The following is an 18684-nucleotide window of genomic DNA, read 5'->3' on the forward strand; positions in this document are numbered from 1 at the left end:
TCCCCACCCCCCTGAGCCAGCCAATCCCCTAGCCCAGGGCCAGATCGGAACCAGCACCCCCTAGAGGGGAAAGGCCCCAGGTCCCGTTCCCCACCCCCCCGAGTCAGCCAATCCCCTAGCCCAGGGCCGGATCACAGCCAGCGCCCCCTAGAGGGGAAAGGCCCCAGGCATTCCCCACCCCCCTGAGCCAGCCAATCCCCTAGCCCAAGGCCAGATCGGAGCCAGCGCCCCCTAGAGGGGAAAGGCCTCAGGTCCCGTTCCCCACCACAAACTCACCAGGACAAACAGGTTGTATATGAAAATGGAAAGGTTTATTTCAGAGCTATTCTGCCCCCTGGCGTTCAGACCGCCTTATGGGGATGGGATGGGATGCAGGGGACGGGGCGGCAGAGAGGATTGTACAAAAGTTTCCCCCCAGATTTCAACCCCAAAGGATCTGGGAAGGAGCTCCCCAGAGCCCCATTCACATCATCCCCCATTGGAATTAAGGGGGGGCCTCGGATCCACCCCCACACCCTCCCTGCTGAATTTGGGACTCCCCCACTTAAAACCAAGTATCCTCTTTTTACCCCCATTGGAATTAAAGGTGGGGGGGCCACAGATTCACCCCATATTCCCTCACTGGAAAGTGGGGTCCCTTCTCCTAGTATGGGGGGGCTCTCGGTTCCCCATCTTGAAAGTAGGTTCCTCATGCTCCTGCCTCCAAAAATCCCATCCCCTGCTAAGATCAGGGTCCCACCTATGTTTCCTCCATGGCTCTTAAGGGGTGTCAAAGCCCCCCACATTCCCCAGCAGAAAGCTGAAGGGGCTATTGGGATGGGGGACTCTTCCCTTCCCCCCAGTAAAGTGGGGTCCAATTCTCCCATCTGAAGTGGGGGTTTCCCTTCTTCCACAAGTCTGGTGTCTCCTCCCTGTTACCCAACTGAATCTGGGGTGTCTCCCCCATGGCAGTGAAGGGGTTCTGCAATCTCCCCAGGAAATCAGGGTCCCGCCCAGAAATGGGGGCCTGCTCGTCTGCCCGCCGCGTCACAGGCTGCCCAGCGCCTGCCCCACCCGCACCCTGCGCCCAGCACTGGCGCGGAAGCCAAAGCGCCGGGGCCCCTGGAAGAGGAGGACGATGGTGGAGCCCAGGTTGAACTCGCCCAGGCCGGCCCCCTTGGGGGCGGGGACCCCAGCTGGCTCCGCCCAGGCCAAGTAGCTGCAGTCATGGTAGCGGCCCTGCACGTGGCGGGCGCAATTGGTGCGAAGGTCCTGCCGGAGAGAAAGGGGGCCACGGTTACCATGGTGACGGGCACCCCCTGACGCCACGTCTGCTCTGGTTTGCGGGAGCCATGTGACTGTGCGCTCACCCCCGCCCCACATGCGATCCCATGGGAGCACGTGCTCACTAGCCCCCCCCCCCACGTGCAATCCCACCAAAGCATGTGCTTACCAGGCCCCCCCACATGCAATCCTATGGGAGCACCTGCTCACTGGGGGCCCCCCCGTGCAATCTCACAAGCATGCATGTGCTCACTAGAGGCCCCCCATGTGCGATCACACAAGCGCCTGCACACCCACCAGGGCCCCCCCTTGTCTGATCCCACAAATGCGTGCGTGCTCACCAGGGGCTCCCCCACATGAGATTCCACAAGCACACGCATGCTCACCAGGGCCCCCCACATCTGTTCATGCAAGTGTGTGCACACTCACCAGGCTCCCTCCACATGCAATCCCATGAGCCTGTGCGTGCTCCCCAGGACACCCCCCCCCATGCAACCCCACAAGTGCACACGCTCACCAGGGACCCCATCAGGACACCAGAGGGCTGCCCCCCTCTCCAGGGCTCCCAGCTCCCTCTGCCCCCAGCCCCACCTGGTCGCAGTAGATGCGGATGGAGCCCACGTTGGTGGCCCCCACGGCAGTCAGGGAGAAGAAGCCGTGGGCCCACTCCCCGCTCAGCACCACCCGCTCGTTCTGGCAGAACAGCCCCGGGATCCAGCGCACCACACTCGGGCTCACCGACATCAGGGACCCTGCCACGGACGGGCACGGGGCAGGGCAGGCAGACGGATGGGAGGGAAGAGGAGACCCCAGCGTGAGTGACAACCGGGTCCATGCCCCCTGCCCCCCCTGCCTGCTCCCCCCCTCGGCTGTGCCGTACCAGGGAAGTGCCGGCGGTGCTGGATGTGCCAGTTGGTGGGCGAGTGGAAGCGGTGGTAGTCGCCCGGCGCCAGATAGATGATGCACTGATAGAGCCGATGCCCCCGGTGCCACCATGGGGAGAGACCCCGGCCTGGGGGAGAGAGACGGACAGCAAAGGGTTAACTGGGGCCTGCCTTGGATTGGGGGAGACACACCCCAGATTGGCCCTCCAGCATGGCCCCCTTGGGGCCCAGATTGGCCCCTGGGATCTATCCCAACCATCCCCCCTGGATTGGATCCTGGGCCCAGCCCCCCACCATCAGCCAACCCCCAACCCCTCGCTCACCCCCATCTTCCCTCCAGTCCTGGGGCCCGAGGAAGCTCTCCAGGGAGTACGTCATCCCCTTCACCTGCTCCAGGCGGCTCCTCCGCACCCGGCCCAGGTGCACGATGCAGCCGTCCGCCGGGCTGACCTGCAACCAGCCGGGACAGCATGAGAAGCGGGGATGGCCTCGCACGGGGATTCACGAGGGCAGGCCAGGGCGGTCACACCTGTGGCAGCTGAGCGAAGATGGGGGAGCTCCCAATCCCCAGGGAGCAGTGCCCTGGGGAAGGCAGGGGCAGGGCTCAGGGGAGGGCCCATGCCGGCCCGTGCGCAGACAGTGCAAAGCTCTCGTGAAGAGCCAGGCTGGGAAGGCACCCGGCCCGGAGCCCCGGGGAACGCGCTTGTGTCTCGCACGTGCGGGAGGCTCAAGTGCCGCGGCTGGCACGGCCACGTTGAGCGGTGGCCAACGCCAGCTCGGGGCACTGCTGGGCACACGTGCGGGCCAAGGCAGGCGGGTAGGTCTGGGACCCTGGTGAGCCTGGCCTCAAGGAGGGACGTGCATGTGCATTGCCACTGTGGGCATCCCCACGAACCATGTCAAAGGGGTGTCACGGGGCGGGAAGCCCCAGGACATGGCGCACTTGGGGGAGGGGCCAATGAGACATACCATGTTGGTGGGGGTGGGACATACCATAATTTGTACAGGAGGGGTGGGACATACCATGCCATAGCGGGAGGAGAACAAAACGAGACCTATCATATTTTAGGGGGTGCAGGAGTGGAATGTAACCATACCGTGGAGGGGTGGGGGGACCTGCCATGACATGGGAAGGCAATGAAGGGGCCGGTGAGACATACCATGTCATGGGAGGGCAATGGGGAGGCAGGGTGGGACATACCACGCCATGGGAGGGGAATGGGGACGCAGGGTGGGACATACCATGCCATGGGAGGACAATGGGAGGGACCTACTATGTCATGGGGGGGTAGGGCAAGACGTACCATGGCATGGGAGGACAATGGGGGGGGGCAGCATGAGACATACCATGCCATGGAAGGGCAATGGGGGACAGGGCAGGATATACCACGCCATGGAAGTGCAATGTGTGGGGGGGGTGGGGAACAGAGCAGGGCGTACCATGCCATGGGAGGGCAATGGAGGGCAATGAGGGATGTACCATGTCATGGGAGGGCAATGCGGGGGACAGGGCAGGACATACCATGTCATGGGGTGCGATGGGACGCACCCAGGGCTTGAGCGGGCGTCGGAAGAGCTCCCCAAGGCTGCGGTAGCTGCTCAGATCTTCCTCAGCCGCCTCGGCCATGTTGACGGAGAAGGCCCAGACGTAGAGCGCCAGCAGGGGGCGCCGCAGCCAGCGGGGCAGCGCCAGCCCAGTCAGCACCCCCCAGAGTCGCGAGAGCAGCCGGGTGGGGGCGCGACGGTACACGGCCTGCAGGGGGGGGGAGTCAGCAGGGGGCACTCGCCCCATAGCACCCCGTATATACCCCCTCCCCCACTCCTCCCCTCCCACCCCTTCTTCTGCCCCCCTTCTCCCCAGCTCCTCCCCCTCGCTGGCCCCTTGTCTACCCCCCACACCCTGACCTTGCTGGTGGGCTGCAGCCCAGCATGGGTGAGGGGCTTGAGAATCTGCCAGGAGCGGAGCCGCAGGGCATGGCCAGGCATCTGGGGTAGATGGCGCCGCAGGGAGAGCCTGGGGATGGCCATCCTGGAGGGACACGTACAGCACCGCACACACACCACGGCTCACCCCTGGGGGTGAAACTGGGAGTTATGAGATGCTCTGCACAGCCTGCCTTTGCCTGGGATGATCCCAGCCTGGGGCAGAGGGGAGTCACTGCCCCAGGCACATCCCCCAAAGCCAGGCTGGGCCCCCCACGCCCATCAGGAGAGCAGCGCCCAGGTTCAGGGCTGCCATGGGGTCACAGGGCACCCCCGAAGACAGAGCCAGCCCACTCCCCGAGATCACACACAGTTACACACAGCATAACACAGACACACAGTGTCCTACACACAGAGCATAACAGTGTTGTGCACAGGCACAGTGTAACACACAAACAGCATCACACAGAGTATAGCAGTATAACACACACACTGATACAGAGATACATAGCGAAAGTGTTGCATGTACAAATGTAACACACACAGGGTGTAACACACAAAGAGAGCATAAGCCAGTGGAACGCACTAACAGTGTAACACAGAGAGTGTAACCGCGTCACACACAGAGCACAGTGTAACACACACACCACGATACACACACAGACACACAGAAAGAGTAACAGTTGCACACACAAATTTAACACATAAACAGGGCATAACACAGTGTAACACACAGAGCGCATAACAGTATAACACAATAATAGATGTGATACACTGACAGACTAACACAAAATGCACAGTGTAATTCACACACACTGTGTGTGTGTAACACGCAATGTTGCAGTGTAGCACAGTGTAACACACGTCACACACATGCACAGACACACAGTGTCATATACACACAGACTATAACATAGTGTAACACACAGAGAGATATACACACACATAACACACAGCAGCTGAGAGTGGGGTGTGACTCCTGAAAACCTTCAAACAGACATAGCCATCCACTAACAAACACACACAAATATACACATACACACTGATGCACAGTGGCTGGGAGAGTGACTCCGGGCCTTTGGGTCACACACACACGGAACAGGACACCCCACACACACATTAATAATGTAACACACACCTGCCCTGAGTGACGCACCCTGCTATTTATACACACAGGAAACAAAACTCACACACACTCGCTGACAGCAGAACGGACAACTGGCACAGATACAACACACACATTTGACACAATGACCCACACCCTGCAACATGTGTACACACACACACACACACACACACACACACACTGATAGCAGGACAACGACTCTCAAGACAGCTGATATCTACTGATGTTGGTGCGTGCATATGCACGCACACACACACACACCCCCACAACTCAGCACAGACACCCCCCCCCAGGAGCCTCCTCCAATATGGCACACAGAACAGTGACACACAGTCACACACACAAGGGCATGCAGAACAAGACACACACACGCGCGCACAGTGACATACAATCACACACACAAGGGTACAGAGAATACTCCTAACACACAATCACACACACTATAACAATAGAGGGTAACATTCACACAAACACAAAATCACACAGACAAAACACTAACACAATCACAAACACACACACACAAACACAGAGAAAAACACTGAATGACACTAACACAAAATCACACCCACTACAAGGGTACAGAGAATGACAACACACAAATCACCACACACACACACGCACAAGGCGAGGCCAGCCCAGACACACTCACTGGGAGCAAGGGTATTGCTGGCCCGGATCCGTCTCTTCCTCCTCGCCAGTGCTCAGCGATGGCCATCACACAACACGTGCACAATGACTCACAAGACTTGCACGGGGGGGGCCGGGCCCTCCCTCATGGAATTGGCTCTGCACAAGCCTATGGTCTCATCATCACCCCACACAGCAGGACCGTGACATCACCGGGCCACGCACACAGGTGGGATTGCAAACAGAAGGGGCTTGAACTATGCCCCAGATACGGCTGCATCTCAGCCCAGGCCAGGCATCCCGTATAAACAGCCCCTGTGCCCCACCCCAGAGGGGGCTGGGTCTCAGCGCCGGGCAAGGGATCCCCAGATAAAGCCCCTGTGCCCCACCCCAGAGGGGGTTGCATCTCAGCGCCGGGCAAGGGATCCCCAGATAAACAGCCCTTGAACCCCACCCCAGAGGGGGCTGCATCTCAGTGCCGGGCAAGGGATCCCCAGATAAACAGCCCCTGTGCCCCACCCCAGAGGGGGCTGCATCTCAGCGCCGGACAAGGGATCCCCAGATAAACAGCCCCTGTGCCCCACCCCAGAGGGGGTTGCGTCTCAGCACCGAGCAAGGGATCCCCATATAAACAGCCCTTGAACCCCACCCCAGAGGGGGCTGCGTCTCAGCGCCGGGCAAGAGATCCCCATATAAACAGCCCCTGTGCCCCACCCCAGAGGGGGCTGCGTCTCAGCGCCGGGCAAGGGATCCCCATATAAACAGCCCTTGAACCCCACCCCAGAGGGCGCTGCGTCTCAGCGCCAGACAAGGGATCCCCAGATAAACAGCCCTTGAACCCCACCCCAGAGCGGGCTGCATCTCAGCACTAAGCAAGGGATCCCCGTATAAACAGTCCCCACACCCTGCACCAGAGGTGGCTGCATCTCAGTGCTGGGTGAGGGATCCCCATGTAAACAGACCCTGCACCCCAACCAAAAGGTGGCTCCATCTCAGCTGTTCCGCCTAGCAGGGAAAAGCCCCAGGTCTATGTATATATATTAAAACTTTATTTCCAGCACTACAGGGGTGCAGAGCATGTTGAATTCCCAGCGTCTGTAACTCTGGTCCCACATGGAGCTGGATCCAATCCACATCCTTCAGTCACTGGTCCCAGTCAGCTCCCTGGGGTGAGCCCGCTAAGGCACTGAATGTTTTGGTCCCATTGGGGTTGGTACCGATGCTGGGGAGGGGGGCCGGCCTACAGGACTTTCTTGTCCTTTGGGGTCCAATCCAGACGCCACTCCTCTGCTCCAAGCAGGTTCCGATCTGTGACCCAGCCCGCCGAGACTAGCCCTGCAAGAGACAGACCAGCCCAGGGCGAGGGGATGGTGTCTGTGTTTCCCCAGCAGGGGGCGCTCTCCATAAGAGAGGGGGCAGTAGGGGACACCCCAGGGCTGGAAATGCAGTGGGTGGGGGTGTCTCGCCGATCTCCCCAGGGCAGGGGCCCATGGGGAAGACCCCAGCACTGAGAGCATGGGGGTGGGGTCTCCAAAGCACAGGGTGCTCTTCTCAGGGCACGGGGCCTGCAGAGGGTGGGACCAGGACTGGGAGTGCAAGGAGTGGGGATGTTCCCCAGCAGGGGGCGCTCTCCCCAGGCAGGGGGACACAGGGAAGGGCTGGGGCTGAGTGCAGGGGGTGGGGACATTTCCCGGGGGGGGCGCTCTCCCAGGGGTAGGGGCACTAGGGGGCTCAAGGCTGAGTGCAGGGGATGGAGATGTTCCCCAGCAGGGGGCGCTCTCCCGGGGGTAGGGGCACCAGGGAGCTCAGGGCTGAGTGCAGGGGGCGCTCTCTCCAGGGAGGGGCACTAGGGGTCCCTGAGGGCTGAGTGCACAGACATCCCAGTTACCTGCTAGGAACCGGGGGAACAGCCTGTCCAGCAGCTGGTGAGTTTCCGTTAGTGCAGCCCAGACCTCTCCGTCAGGGGCTGAAAGACAGAACAGAGCTGGCTGGGGATGAAGGATAGGTGCTGGGAAACCCCTAGTTGAGCCCCCCTCCCCGCACACAGGATCAGGCACAGGGGGTGTCTGGGCACCCCGCCCCCCTGCCCGGCCCCTCACCTCCACACAGCTGCCTTTGCAGCTTCTGTACCGTCTCTCCCTCCACAGCACCCGGAGGCAGGGCCTGGCACAGCAGGGTCTCCAGCAGCAGGGCGTGGGAACAGGCCTGGATGGTGTCCACACTGCTCGCCCCATGGCGTAGGGCCACGGCCACGGTGCCTGTGGGGAGAAGGGCACAGCAGGGTGTCCCGCACCATCTCACCGCACTGCCATCCTGGACATCTGGATCCCATTTCCCTTCCTGGTCTCTGTCTCCCACAGCTGCCATCCCGGATGCCTGGGTCCCATTTCCTCTCCCAGGCTCTGCCCCCTACAGCTGCTGTTCTGGACACTTAGGTCCCATTCCCCTCCTGGTCTCTGCCTCCTATGGCTGCCATCCCGGACACCTGGGTCTCATTCCTCCTCCCGGTCCCTCCTCACCAGCTTTTCGGTTCAGAGCGATTAGATAGTTCCTCGAGTTGCCCTCGCAGGCCTGCTGGAACTCAGCTACGCTGCAGGATAGACAGAGGGAAAGAATACGCAAAGAAGGCGATGCTCACTATGAATGGAACAGACACGTTTAGCCTCTGGAACTCCCTGCCACAAGATGTTACAGGGACAAGATCCACCAAAGACACACAGGTTTCTGTGAGCAGGAACAGCAACTAGAATAAATGTCGAGGGGTGTCCCTAGAGACTTGTGCTGGCTGGGCCGAGGGGCCAATCCCTGGGGAGGGATGAGGGACAAGTTAAACCTCTGTTACTAACCTGGAGACCAGCAGGTGGAGTGGGGCGCCCAGAGTTACCCTGAGATGCCGCTGGAATTCTGTGAAGAAGTGAGGAGCAAAGAGTCTAGTCAGCTGGGTATGTGGGGGGAAGGGGACACGGGGCCTTTCCCCTCTCGGGGGCGCTGGCTCCAATCTGGCTCCAGGGTGGGGAGACTGGCTGGCTGGCTCAGGGGGCCAGAGAATGGGACATGGGGCCTTTCCTCTCTCGGGGTAATTGGTCTCTGCATCTGCCCATGCTGGGGTTCTCCTCTTCCCCTCTCCCCCCCGTATCCTCTTCCCCCCGTGGTCACCTGGCAGCAGGGGTTCCTGCGGGTTGGCATGGGCGGGCGTGGGGACCCAGCCCTGGCACAGAAAGTGGCGCAGGGCGAGGCGCAGCCGGGCCCGGTTGAGCGTCTCCATGCAGACGGCACGCACGGCCCGGTAGTTGGCGTAGAGGTGTAGAGCCGTGAACAGGCCATAGAGGGCGTAGGTGAGCCTGGGGGGGTGGAGGGCAGGGACAGGGATCAGAGACAGGGGCAGGCCCAGCCAGAGCTAGAATCCCCCACAATCCCATGCCTGCCACCACCCTTCCCACAATCACTTTTGCCTCCCACCTCCCATAATCCCCCACCATCCTTCCCCCAATCCCCTCTGACCCCCCCCCCAAAACTTGTGCTATCCCTGCCCTTGGGGTCACTCACTGGAGCCTGTCAGTGACGAGGGGGATGAGGAGGAGGCTGACGAGCAGGCCGGCTAAATTCACCAGGGTCTCCTGGGGGTCGGGGAGAGGAGTGAGTGAGGGCGTCTGCAGAGGTGGGGTACAACTCCCATCCCCATGGCATTTCCACCCTGCTGCATTCTGGGAGAACCTGTCCCCTCTGCCCCCTGGAGCTCCCCTACTCGCTGCACTGTGGGGTGCCCCTTCACATTGGCCACACCGCCCCAGCAGGATCCCACCTGGCTCCCGTCTTTGGCCGAAACGTCCGCCATGTTGTCCCGCCGGGCTTGGTGCATGGTGAGGGCTGCCCGGGTGGCGCCTCCGGCTACTCCCACGATGCACTGGGGCAGAGAGAGAGAGAGAGAGAGAGAGAGAGAGGAGAGGGGTTCGGGTGTGGAGTGCAGGACTCATGCTAACGAGCGTCGGGGGGAAAGACTTAAGAGAGAGCCATATCCCATAGGAATATGTGGATCAGGGCGGTTCCACCAGAATTTCATCAGGGGGAAAAAAAGAAAACGGGAGAAAATGTTCTGACAATGTCCTGACTCTTTGTTTAGAAAATAATTTTTGCTTGGATTGTTTTTATTTCATTTTGGTATCGATGGCCACAGAATTCTCTACTGCATAGACCTCAGTATGGAGTATACGCTGTGTTATATAGTACAAAAAGATGAAAGTAAAGCAAAATCTTTCCAACGAGCTGAAATGAACGTTTTCTGGAATTCTCTTTCGTGGAGAATATTGAAATGGTCGGTTTTGCTCTGATGAAGAATGCGGCCAAATTTCAAAAGCACAAAATCCTTCGTGAAATGGAACTTCTGCCATCCACGCAGCTCTGACGCCATCCCCTGCCCCTCTGCCAATCCTCTGCCCCAGTGCCAACCCCCTACCAATCACCCCCCCGTGCCAATGCCCCAATCCCCCAATGCCAGCCCCTCATGCCAACCCCTCCCACCAACTCCTCACCCACATAGAATCATAGAAGATTAGGGTTGGAAGAGACCTCAGGAGGCCATCTAGTCCAACCCCCTGCTCAAAGCAGGACAAACACCAACTAAATCATCCCAGCCAGGACTTTTGTCAAGCCTGACCTTAAAAACCTCTAAGGATGGAGAGTCCACCACCTCCCTAGGTAACCCATTCCAGTGCTTCACCACCCTCCTAGTGAAATAGTGTTTCCTAATATCCAACCGAGACCACCCCCACTGCAACTTGAGACCATTACTCCTTGTTCTGTCAATTGGTACCACTGAGAACAGTCTAGATCCATCCTCTTTGGAACCCCCCTTCAGGTAGTTGAAGGACGCTATCAAATCCCTACTCACTCTTCTCTTCTGCAGACTAAATGACCCCAGTCCCCTCAGCCTCTCCTCGTAAGTCATGTGCCCCAGCCCCCTGATCATTTTTGTTGCCCTCCACTGGATTCTCTCCAATTTGTCCACATCCTTCTTGTAGTGGGGGGGGACCAAAACTGGACGCAATACTCCAGGTATGGCCTCACCAGTGCCGAACAGAGGGGAATAATCACTTCCCTTGATCTGCTGGCAATGCTCCTACTAATACTGCCCAATATATCACACCGCCCTCTCCCCTGAACCAACCCTCTTCCCCTCATGCCAACCCCCACCCCAACTCCCAATGCAAACCCCTTGCATCAATCCCCTCTCCCCACACGCCAAACCCCCTCATGCCAACCCAGTCCCTGCTACCTTGAAGAAGCCGCTGGTGCAGATGATGAGAGTGAAGCATGCTGGGAAGGCAGGGGCCAAGATCTCCATGAAGATGGCCAGGTCATTGAGCCCATCTGCGAAGAGCCTGAAAGGCACAAGGGGTAAGAGTGGTGGGGCATGGCAAGGTTAGAGGTCACATGTCACCCAATGGGGTTCAGAGGACACTGGGCACTAAACAGGGGTCAGAGGTTCAGGATTGCCTGCTGATGGTCGGGGTGAAGGGTAAGAGGTCATGGGGGAGGTCAGAGGGCACTCAATGGGGTACGAGGTTGAGAATTGCACCATGAGGTTCAAAGAGTGAAGGTCACCAATGGGTCGAGGTCAAACGTCAAGTATTGCTCAACAAATGTCAAAAGTTGAGGTTGGCTCAATGGGGGTCAGAGGGCAAAGGTCACACAGTGCAGTCACAAGGCAAGTGTTGCCCAATGGACAGTCAGAAGGTGAAGATCACACAATGGGGACTCAGACGACAAATGCCCAATGGGAGATCAGAGTGTGAGGGTCACCTGAGAGGCTCAGAGGGGAGGATCGTCCAATCACATGCAGAGGGCAAGACCAACACATTTAAGGTTCAGAGGTCAAAGATCATGTAATAGTCAGGAAGCGGGGATCCGCCACTGGGATATCAGGATGAGGGGCATCCCAGGGTGTTGGGGTGAAGGGCGCCCCGGCAATGAGGCGTTGGGGGAGGGATGTCCTGGGCAAACGGGGGGGGTCCTTTCCTCACTCACCTCCACTGCTTGGCGTCACAGTCCAGTTTGCTCCTGGGGGAGAGAGAGAGAAGAGGTCATGAGGAGAGATAACCCTACCAGCACTGGTGACCCAGAAACCTCCCCCTCCACGGGGTGTACCACTCACCCTTTCATCCAGGCAAAAAGGATCCGGCCAAGCATCCCCGTCCCGTCTGCAGGGGAGACAGAGAGGGCTGTCAGGGGGAGTGAAGGAAATGGCAGATCCCGCAGGGTGAATGGGGGGTTCAGGGGAGTCTGGGGTGCAGTACTGGGATTAGTGGGAGGAAGTGGGCAATGTCCCAGGCCTGCATGCATCAAGGAGGGGAACCCAGGTATGGGGGAGTCCCAGGACAGGATGGATTCACCAATTCATTGATTCCAAGGCCAGAAGGGACCATTACGATAATCTCATTTGACCTCCTGGATAACACAGGCCAGAGACCTACCCCAGGGTAATTCCTAGAACGGAGCTTGTAGAAAAACATATAAACTTAATTTAAAAATGATCAGTGATGGAGAATCCACCACAACCCTGGATAAATTGTTCCAATGGTTAATTCCTCCCACAGTGAAACATTTACCCTTATTTCCAGTCTGAATTTGTCTAGCTTCAACTTCCAGCCATTGGATCCTCTTAGACCTCCCTCTCCTAGATTGAAGAGCCCACTATTAAATATTTGTTCCCCACGTAGGTACTTACTGACTGTGATCAAGTCACCCCATAACCTTTTCTTTGTTACGCTAAAGAGATTGAGCTGTCACTATAAGTCAGGTTTTCTAATCCTTTAATCATTCTCACGGCTCTTCTCTGACCCTCTCAACATCCTTCTGGAATTAAGGATGTAACAACATCCTTCTGGAATTGTAGGTTTTAGCACTGAACACAGTAGCAGACACACCAGGGATAAATACAGGGGTAGAATAATCTCTCTGCTCCGACTCAAGATCCCCGTTTATGCATTCCAGGACCGCCTGACTTCTTTTATCCACAGCTTCGCACTGGGGGCTCCTGTTCAGCTGATTATCCACCAGGACCTCCAAATCTTTTTCAGAGTCCCTGCTTCCCAGGACAGAGTCCCTCCATCCTGTAAGTCTGGCCCACACTCTTTGGTTCCTATACCTATATATTTAGCTGTATCCAAACACATATTGTTCACCTGAGCCCAGCTCAAGTGATAGCTCTGTATCAGTGACCTGTCCGCTTCGTTATTTCCCACTCCCCAGACTTTTTGTGTGATCAGCGATGATTTTATGTTTTCTGGCAAGTCATTAATGCAAATGTTAAACAGCAAAGGGCCAGCTCTGTGGGACCCCACTAGTAACACACCCACTTGGTGGGGATTCCCCGTTCACAGGCACATTTTGATACCTATCCGTTAGCCAGTTTTCAATCCATTTGATGGGGACCATGTTCATTTTACATCGTTCTAGTTTTTTTAATCAAAATGTGGTGCAGTACCAAGTGAAAAGCCTTACAGAAGTCTAAGTATATTACAACAGTGTGACCTTTTTCAAACTTGTAATCTTACCCAAAACAAAGTTAGTCTGACAGGCCCTATTTTCCATAAATCCATATGGACTGCCATTAATGATATTATCCTCCTTTAATTCTTCCTTAATAGAGTCCCGTATCAGCTGATCCATTTTCTTGGCTGGGATCGAGGTCAGGCTGATGGGCCTATAATTACCCAGGTCATCCTGTTTACCCTTTTTAAATGTTGGCACATTAGCTGTCTTCCAGCCTTCTGGGACTTCCCCAGTGCTCCAAGACTTATTGAAAATCAACGTTAAAAGTCCAGGAAGCTCCTAATCCAGCTCTTTTAAAACTCTTGGATGCAAGTTATCTGGACCTGCTGATTTTAAAATGTCTAACTTAAGTAGCTGCTGTTTAACATCCTTCAGAGATACTAGTGGAATGGAAAAAGTGTTATTCTATTATATGACAGCATCATTTGTTTTTGCCCTAAATACAGAACAAAAACATTTATTGAACACTCCTGCCTTTTCTGCATTATTATTGTTAATTCGACAATTTCCATCTAGTCATGGACCAATATCACTGTCAGGATTCTTTTTGTTCCTAATGTGCTTAAAAAGCTCCCTTGTTACTGTCGTTAACTCTGCTGGCCACAGATTTCTCCTTGTGTCTCTTTGCTTCCTTTATCAGTTTTCTGAAACTCGTAGCTTCTGATTTATAATAATTACTATGCGGTTTCCCCTTTCTTCTATTCATTACATGTTATTTTTATATTTTTGAAGATGCCGTCACTTCCCCACCAAACCAGGTCAGTTTTTTAACCAGTACGGCCTTCTTCGATAGTGGGATCAGAGATAGGGATTTGTGGAGCGGGTGTCTCCAGGATGATTCAGGGAGTGTGTCTCACCTTTGAGTATCCAGGTGACGGTGGCTGCAGCAACAGTCGAGGTCTGGTCCCCCACACCCACCCCCTTCAGCACGGCCTGCGTGGCCAGCGCCCCCGTGATGCTGCTGGCAAAGGCCTGGGAGGAACAGGGAAGGCTGTTACTAATGGGGCAGCCCCTGGAGGGGCAAGTACCCTGACAAACCTCTCCACACCTCTGGCTTCCCAGTGCCCGCCATTACCCCCATCACACCCTTCTGCCCTCAGCCAGTCCCCCACATGCCCTAGTACTATAAAGAGGGGGACTGGGCCACACCCCACTGCACTCCGACCCCCAAAACCCACTGCTAAGCAGCAGGGGTCCCCCAATACCTCCAGGGCTGGGGCTGGATTCCCTTGCCCCCCCAGTGCCCTCTTCCCCCAGGACTGGGTCCCCTTGACTCCCAGTGCACCCCCTCCTCCCCCAGAGCTGAGGTGGGTCTCCCCCTCTTCACCACCTCACCTGCACGGTGTCCCATATCTGGTAGGGCAGGTAGTCCTGGCTCACACTCTCGGGGTACCCCTGAGGCAGAAACACGGACTGCAGCGGAGAAAAGTGGGGGCCAAGGGTGAGCAGAACAGCGACCTTCCCCTGGGAATCAGAGACCACACATCCCACCCTATATCTCCACCTGGTCAACAGCATGTCCTGCCCGCCCCCCACAAATTCTCCAACACCCACCCCCCGTAAACTCCTCCAAGCCCCCCAATCTCCCTTCCTCTCATCTCTCATGCTCAGCTCGCTTTCATAACCTCCAACCCCTCCCCACTCAGATCGAGCCTGGCTAAACCCCCTTCCCAATCTGTGCCCCCCACCCTGATTCCTCTGACTTCTGAACCCCTCCTCCCCTGCCCACCTCTGAATTACCCGTCAGCCCTCCTGGCTCCCCCCAACTCCCCACCTTTGCCCTCTGACCCCCACTGGCCAACTGCCCTCTGACCCCCACCCCTCGTCTCACCATGAAGATCTCCTTTAGCGAGCGCCATCCCACACGCCCTGGCTCATCCCCCACACAGCTTAGGCGCCCATCAGGTGAGGGCAAGTAGCACCGGGCACCACGGGAGCCATACTGCTCCGTGCAGAGCGGCTGCACCCCCAGGCTGGGCATGGCCGAAGCAGGTCTGTGGAGAGAAGACATTAGACAGAGCAAGGAGGAGTCCATGGGTACGAGAAGAGAACACAACCCACTGACTGCATACACACACACACAATGTCACAAGTATACAGAGTAATGCAGAGACTGCAGACGCTCAGTGTTACACTCTGTCTGTGCATGCTGTCAGTGCGTTACACGCCGTGGGTATGTTACAGTGTGCGGGCGCAATCTGAATGCAGCCTGTGTCTGTAGTGAGTGTGTTACACTCTGTGTGCGCATTAGTGCATGTGTGCAGTCTGTGTTAAGCTGTGTGTGAGAGTATGGTGTGCGTGCTACACATTTTGTGTGCGTGCATGTTACACTGCATATGTGTTACACTGTGTGTATATGTGTGGGCGTGTGTACATGTTACGCTCTGTACATGTGCGCAGTGTGTATTACATGCTGTGTGTATGTCTATTGCACTCTGTGTGCATGTGTGTTACACTCTGTGTGCACCTGTTACACACTCTCTATGTGTGTTCCACTGTGTTACATGCTCTGTGTGCGCATTACACTGTGTGTCTGTGTGTTACTCTGTGTGTTACATGCTCTGTGCATATGTGTGGGTGTTACACTCTGTGTTACATGCTCTGTGTGTGTGCACATGCATGTGGGTGTTACACTGTGTGTGTGTTATATGCTCTCTGTGTGCGCACATGTGTGGGTGTTATACTCGGTGTGTTACATGCTCTGTGTGTGTGCACACGTGTGTGTGTTACAATGTGTGTGTCACATGCTCTGTGTGTGTGCACACATGTGTGGGTGTTATACTGTGTGTGTTACACGCTCCGTGTGTGTGCATGCATGTGGGTGTTACACTGTGTGTGTCACATGCTCTGTGTGTGTGCACACACGTCTGGGTGTTACACTGTGTGTGTGTTACATGCTCTGAGTGTGCGCACACATGTGGGTGTTATGCTGTGTGTTACGTGCTCTGTGTTTCTGCATGTGTGTTGCATGCTCTGTGTGTGCGCACATGTGTGGGTGTTACACTGTGTGTGTGTTACATGCTCTGAGTGTGCGCACACGTGTGGGTGTTACACTGTGTGTGTGTTACGTGCTCTGTGTTTCTGCACGCGTGTTGCATGCTCTGTGTGTGTGCATGTCGTGTGTGTGCATGTCGGTGTTACACACGCAGTGTAGCTGCCTGCACACACACAGCTATAAATACGCTGTGGGTGTAATGGGGGGGGGAGTTAGTGAGTTACACTGGCCCCCCCCTCCCCCCGCAGGCTGTACCCCCGGGGCAGGAGCGAGGCGCCCCGCAGGCCGGGTGCCCGGCGCTGCCCGGGGGACACGTTGGCGGGGGGAGGGGCCCGGGAAGCGCCCCTCCCCCCAGGCCGGGACACACCCCGGGGCCCCGGCTGCCCGCACTTACCTGGGCAGGGGGCGCGGGAGCAGCGGGGACCCGAGTCTGGCCGGTGCAGGGGACTCCAGGCAGTGGGGTTCTAGAGCGCCCCCACCCCCGCGCGGGGCATTGTGGGAGGTGTAGTTCCTCGCGCACGGCATTGTGGGGGGTGTAGTCCCTGTCGGAGCGCCTGGAGGGCGGAGGAGGGCATGCAGGGGGATAGAGCGAGATGGGGGGTTATGAGGTTGGGGCTGGGAGGAGCTATGAGGATAGAGAGATACGCGGGGCGGGGGTGAGGATGAGGGTATATGGGGGGCTAGAGAGATGGGGGTTGTATGGGGCTGGGAGGAGCTATGAGGATAGAGAGATACGCGGGGCGGGGGTGAGGATGAGGGTATATGGGGGGCTAGAGAGATGGGGGTTGTATGGGGCTGGGAGGGGCTATGAGGATAGAGAGATACGGGGGTGTATAGGGTTGGGGTATGAGGATTAGGGTATATAGGGGGCTAGAGAGATGGGGTTGTATGGGGCTGGGAGGGGCTATGAGGATAGAGAGATACGGGGGTGTATAGGGTTGGGGGTATGAGGATGAGGGTATATAGGGGGCTAGAGAGATGGGGTTGTATGGGGCTGGGAGGGGCTATGAGGATAGAGAGATACGGGGGTGTATAGGGTTGGGGGTATGAGGATGAGGGTATATAGGGGGCTAGAGAGATGGGGTTGTATGGGGCTGGGAGGAGCTATGGGGATAGAGAGAGATGGGGGGTGTATAGGGTTGGGGGGTTCTATGGGGGTATGGTAAGGTCTATAAAATCATGCCTGGTGTGGAGAAAGTAGATAAGGAAGTGTTGTTTATTCCTTCTCATAACACAAGAACCCGGGGTCACCAAATGAAATTAATAGGCAGCAGGTTTAAAACAAACCAAAGGAAGTATTTCTTCAGACAATGCACAGTCAACCTGTGGAACTCCTTGCCAGAGGCCAAGACTATAACAGGGTTCAAAAAAGAACTAGATAAATTCATGGAGGACAGGTCCATCAACGGCTATTAGCCAGGATGGTGTCACTAGCCTCTGTTTGCCAGAAGCTGGCAATGGGTGACAGGGGATGGATCACTTGATGATTACGTGTTCTGTTCATTCCCTCTGGGGCAGCTGGCATTGGCCACTGTTGGAAGACAGGAAACTGGGCTAGTTGGACCTTTGGTCTGACCCAGTCTGGCTGTTCTTATGGATTGGGGGTATGAGGATAGAGGAGGTAGTGCATGGGGCTAGAAATAGGTACAGGGGGTGTATGGGGATAGAGAGAGAGTTATCTCCCTCCCTAGCAGACAGCCAGAGTGCTGGGCCTCCATGATGTGCAGGTGGCCAGTCTCAGAGCTGCACAAACCTGCCCTGACAGCCTGAGGCCAATGTGGCTGCTATTCAGGGGCACCTAACACCCTGTTTGCAGCAGCACTGAGCACCCCCTAACATCAACAAGGGCTGCCAGCACACAGCAGAATAGCCCTGACTGGGAATCAAACCCAGGGCCTTCCCTTTCACCTCACAACATGCTGCCACTTGAGATGGAGTAATGCCACCTGCAGGCTGCCATAGTAAGCTGTTATCTTCCATGTACAGCCGGCCCCTGCCCCAAGCCACCAGCACTATTGAATTCAAAGCCTTTGGGAGGACAGCCCAGCCAGGCTCTCTCCTATTTGAGTCAAGCAGCAGTAGTAGGTTGTTATTCTCTCTTGACGACTGCCCATGCCCATCAGCCCTGAGCTCTGAAAGGAGTCACCCCTTTGCTGGTAGCAGCAGTGGGCTGTTATCCACTACGCAGGCCAGCCACTGGAGGGGAGTGTGGCACGTATCAGAGAATAGGAGCCAGCCCACAGGGAACAGCTGGCGACCCGTGATGCGGGGCAGAGAGGATTCTTCAATCACTATTAGCTAGCGGGGTTTGTGCT

At 56.7% G+C, this 18684-nt stretch overlaps 2 protein-coding genes across 3 annotated transcripts; both read right to left on the reverse strand.

Annotated features, from left to right (window-relative positions):
- Window positions 1-484: 484 nt before the first annotated feature.
- Window positions 485-6196, reverse strand: LOC141988570 (phosphatidylserine decarboxylase proenzyme, mitochondrial-like). Its single transcript, XM_074954413.1, has 7 exons — window positions 5846-6196; window positions 4053-4220; window positions 3670-3900; window positions 2471-2597; window positions 2144-2275; window positions 1855-2015; window positions 485-1251 (listed from the first exon to the last, which is right to left on the reverse strand). Exons 2-7 carry the CDS (start codon window positions 4173-4175, stop codon window positions 1027-1029), a joined length of 999 nt encoding a protein of 332 aa, XP_074810514.1. The 5' UTR covers window positions 4176-4220; window positions 5846-6196; the 3' UTR covers window positions 485-1026.
- Window positions 6197-6802: 606 nt separating this feature from the next.
- Window positions 6803-16905, reverse strand: RUSF1 (RUS family member 1). Of its 2 annotated transcripts, XM_074954355.1 has the most exons (15): window positions 16764-16905; window positions 15206-15368; window positions 14710-14787; window positions 14232-14346; window positions 11975-12020; window positions 11848-11880; window positions 11096-11201; window positions 9626-9727; window positions 9370-9440; window positions 8980-9164; window positions 8670-8727; window positions 8343-8413; window positions 7923-8081; window positions 7712-7789; window positions 6803-7158 (listed from the first exon to the last, which is right to left on the reverse strand). In XM_074954355.1, the coding sequence occupies exons 1-15, from the start codon at window positions 16892-16894 to the stop codon at window positions 7064-7066; spliced, it is 1491 nt and encodes a 496-aa protein (XP_074810456.1). In that variant the 5' UTR covers window positions 16895-16905; the 3' UTR covers window positions 6803-7063. The 2 variants fall into 2 exon arrangements, 1 of the variants encoding a protein (XP_074810456.1); XR_012639766.1 differs by lacking the exon at window positions 8343-8413 and having other exon boundaries at window positions 7086-7158.
- Window positions 16906-18684: the final 1779 nt, after the last annotated feature.

The sequence above is a fragment of the Natator depressus genome, chromosome 6 (assembly GCF_965152275.1).
Source record: "Natator depressus isolate rNatDep1 chromosome 6, rNatDep2.hap1, whole genome shotgun sequence".
Lineage (NCBI taxonomy): Eukaryota > Metazoa > Chordata > Testudines > Cheloniidae > Natator > Natator depressus.

Bases quoted from the DNA above. Each gene is read 5' to 3' on its own strand.
- LOC141988570 (XM_074954413.1), bottom strand. From the start codon at position 4,175: ATGGCCATCCCCAGGCTCTCCCTGCGGCGCCATCTACCCCAGATGCCT. The intron at 3,901-4,052 runs GTCAGGGTGTGG...CCCCCCCTGCAG, and splicing joins GGCTGCAGCCCACCAGCAAG to GCCGTGTACCGTCGCGCCCC. The intron at 2,598-3,669 runs GTATGTCCTGCC...GGCTGGTTGCAG, and splicing joins CCATCGCACCCCATGACATG to GTCAGCCCGGCGGACGGCTG.
- RUSF1 (XM_074954355.1), bottom strand. From the start codon at position 16,894: ATGCCGTGCGCGAGGAACTACACCTCCCACAATGCCCCGCGCGGGGGT. The intron at 14,788-15,205 runs GTGAGACGAGGG...TCTCCGCTGCAG, and splicing joins CGCTAAAGGAGATCTTCATG to TCCGTGTTTCTGCCTCAGGG. The intron at 11,202-11,847 runs GTGAGTGAGGAA...TGTGCCTTTCAG, and splicing joins TGTGACGCCAAGCAGTGGAG to GCTCTTCGCAGATGGGCTCA.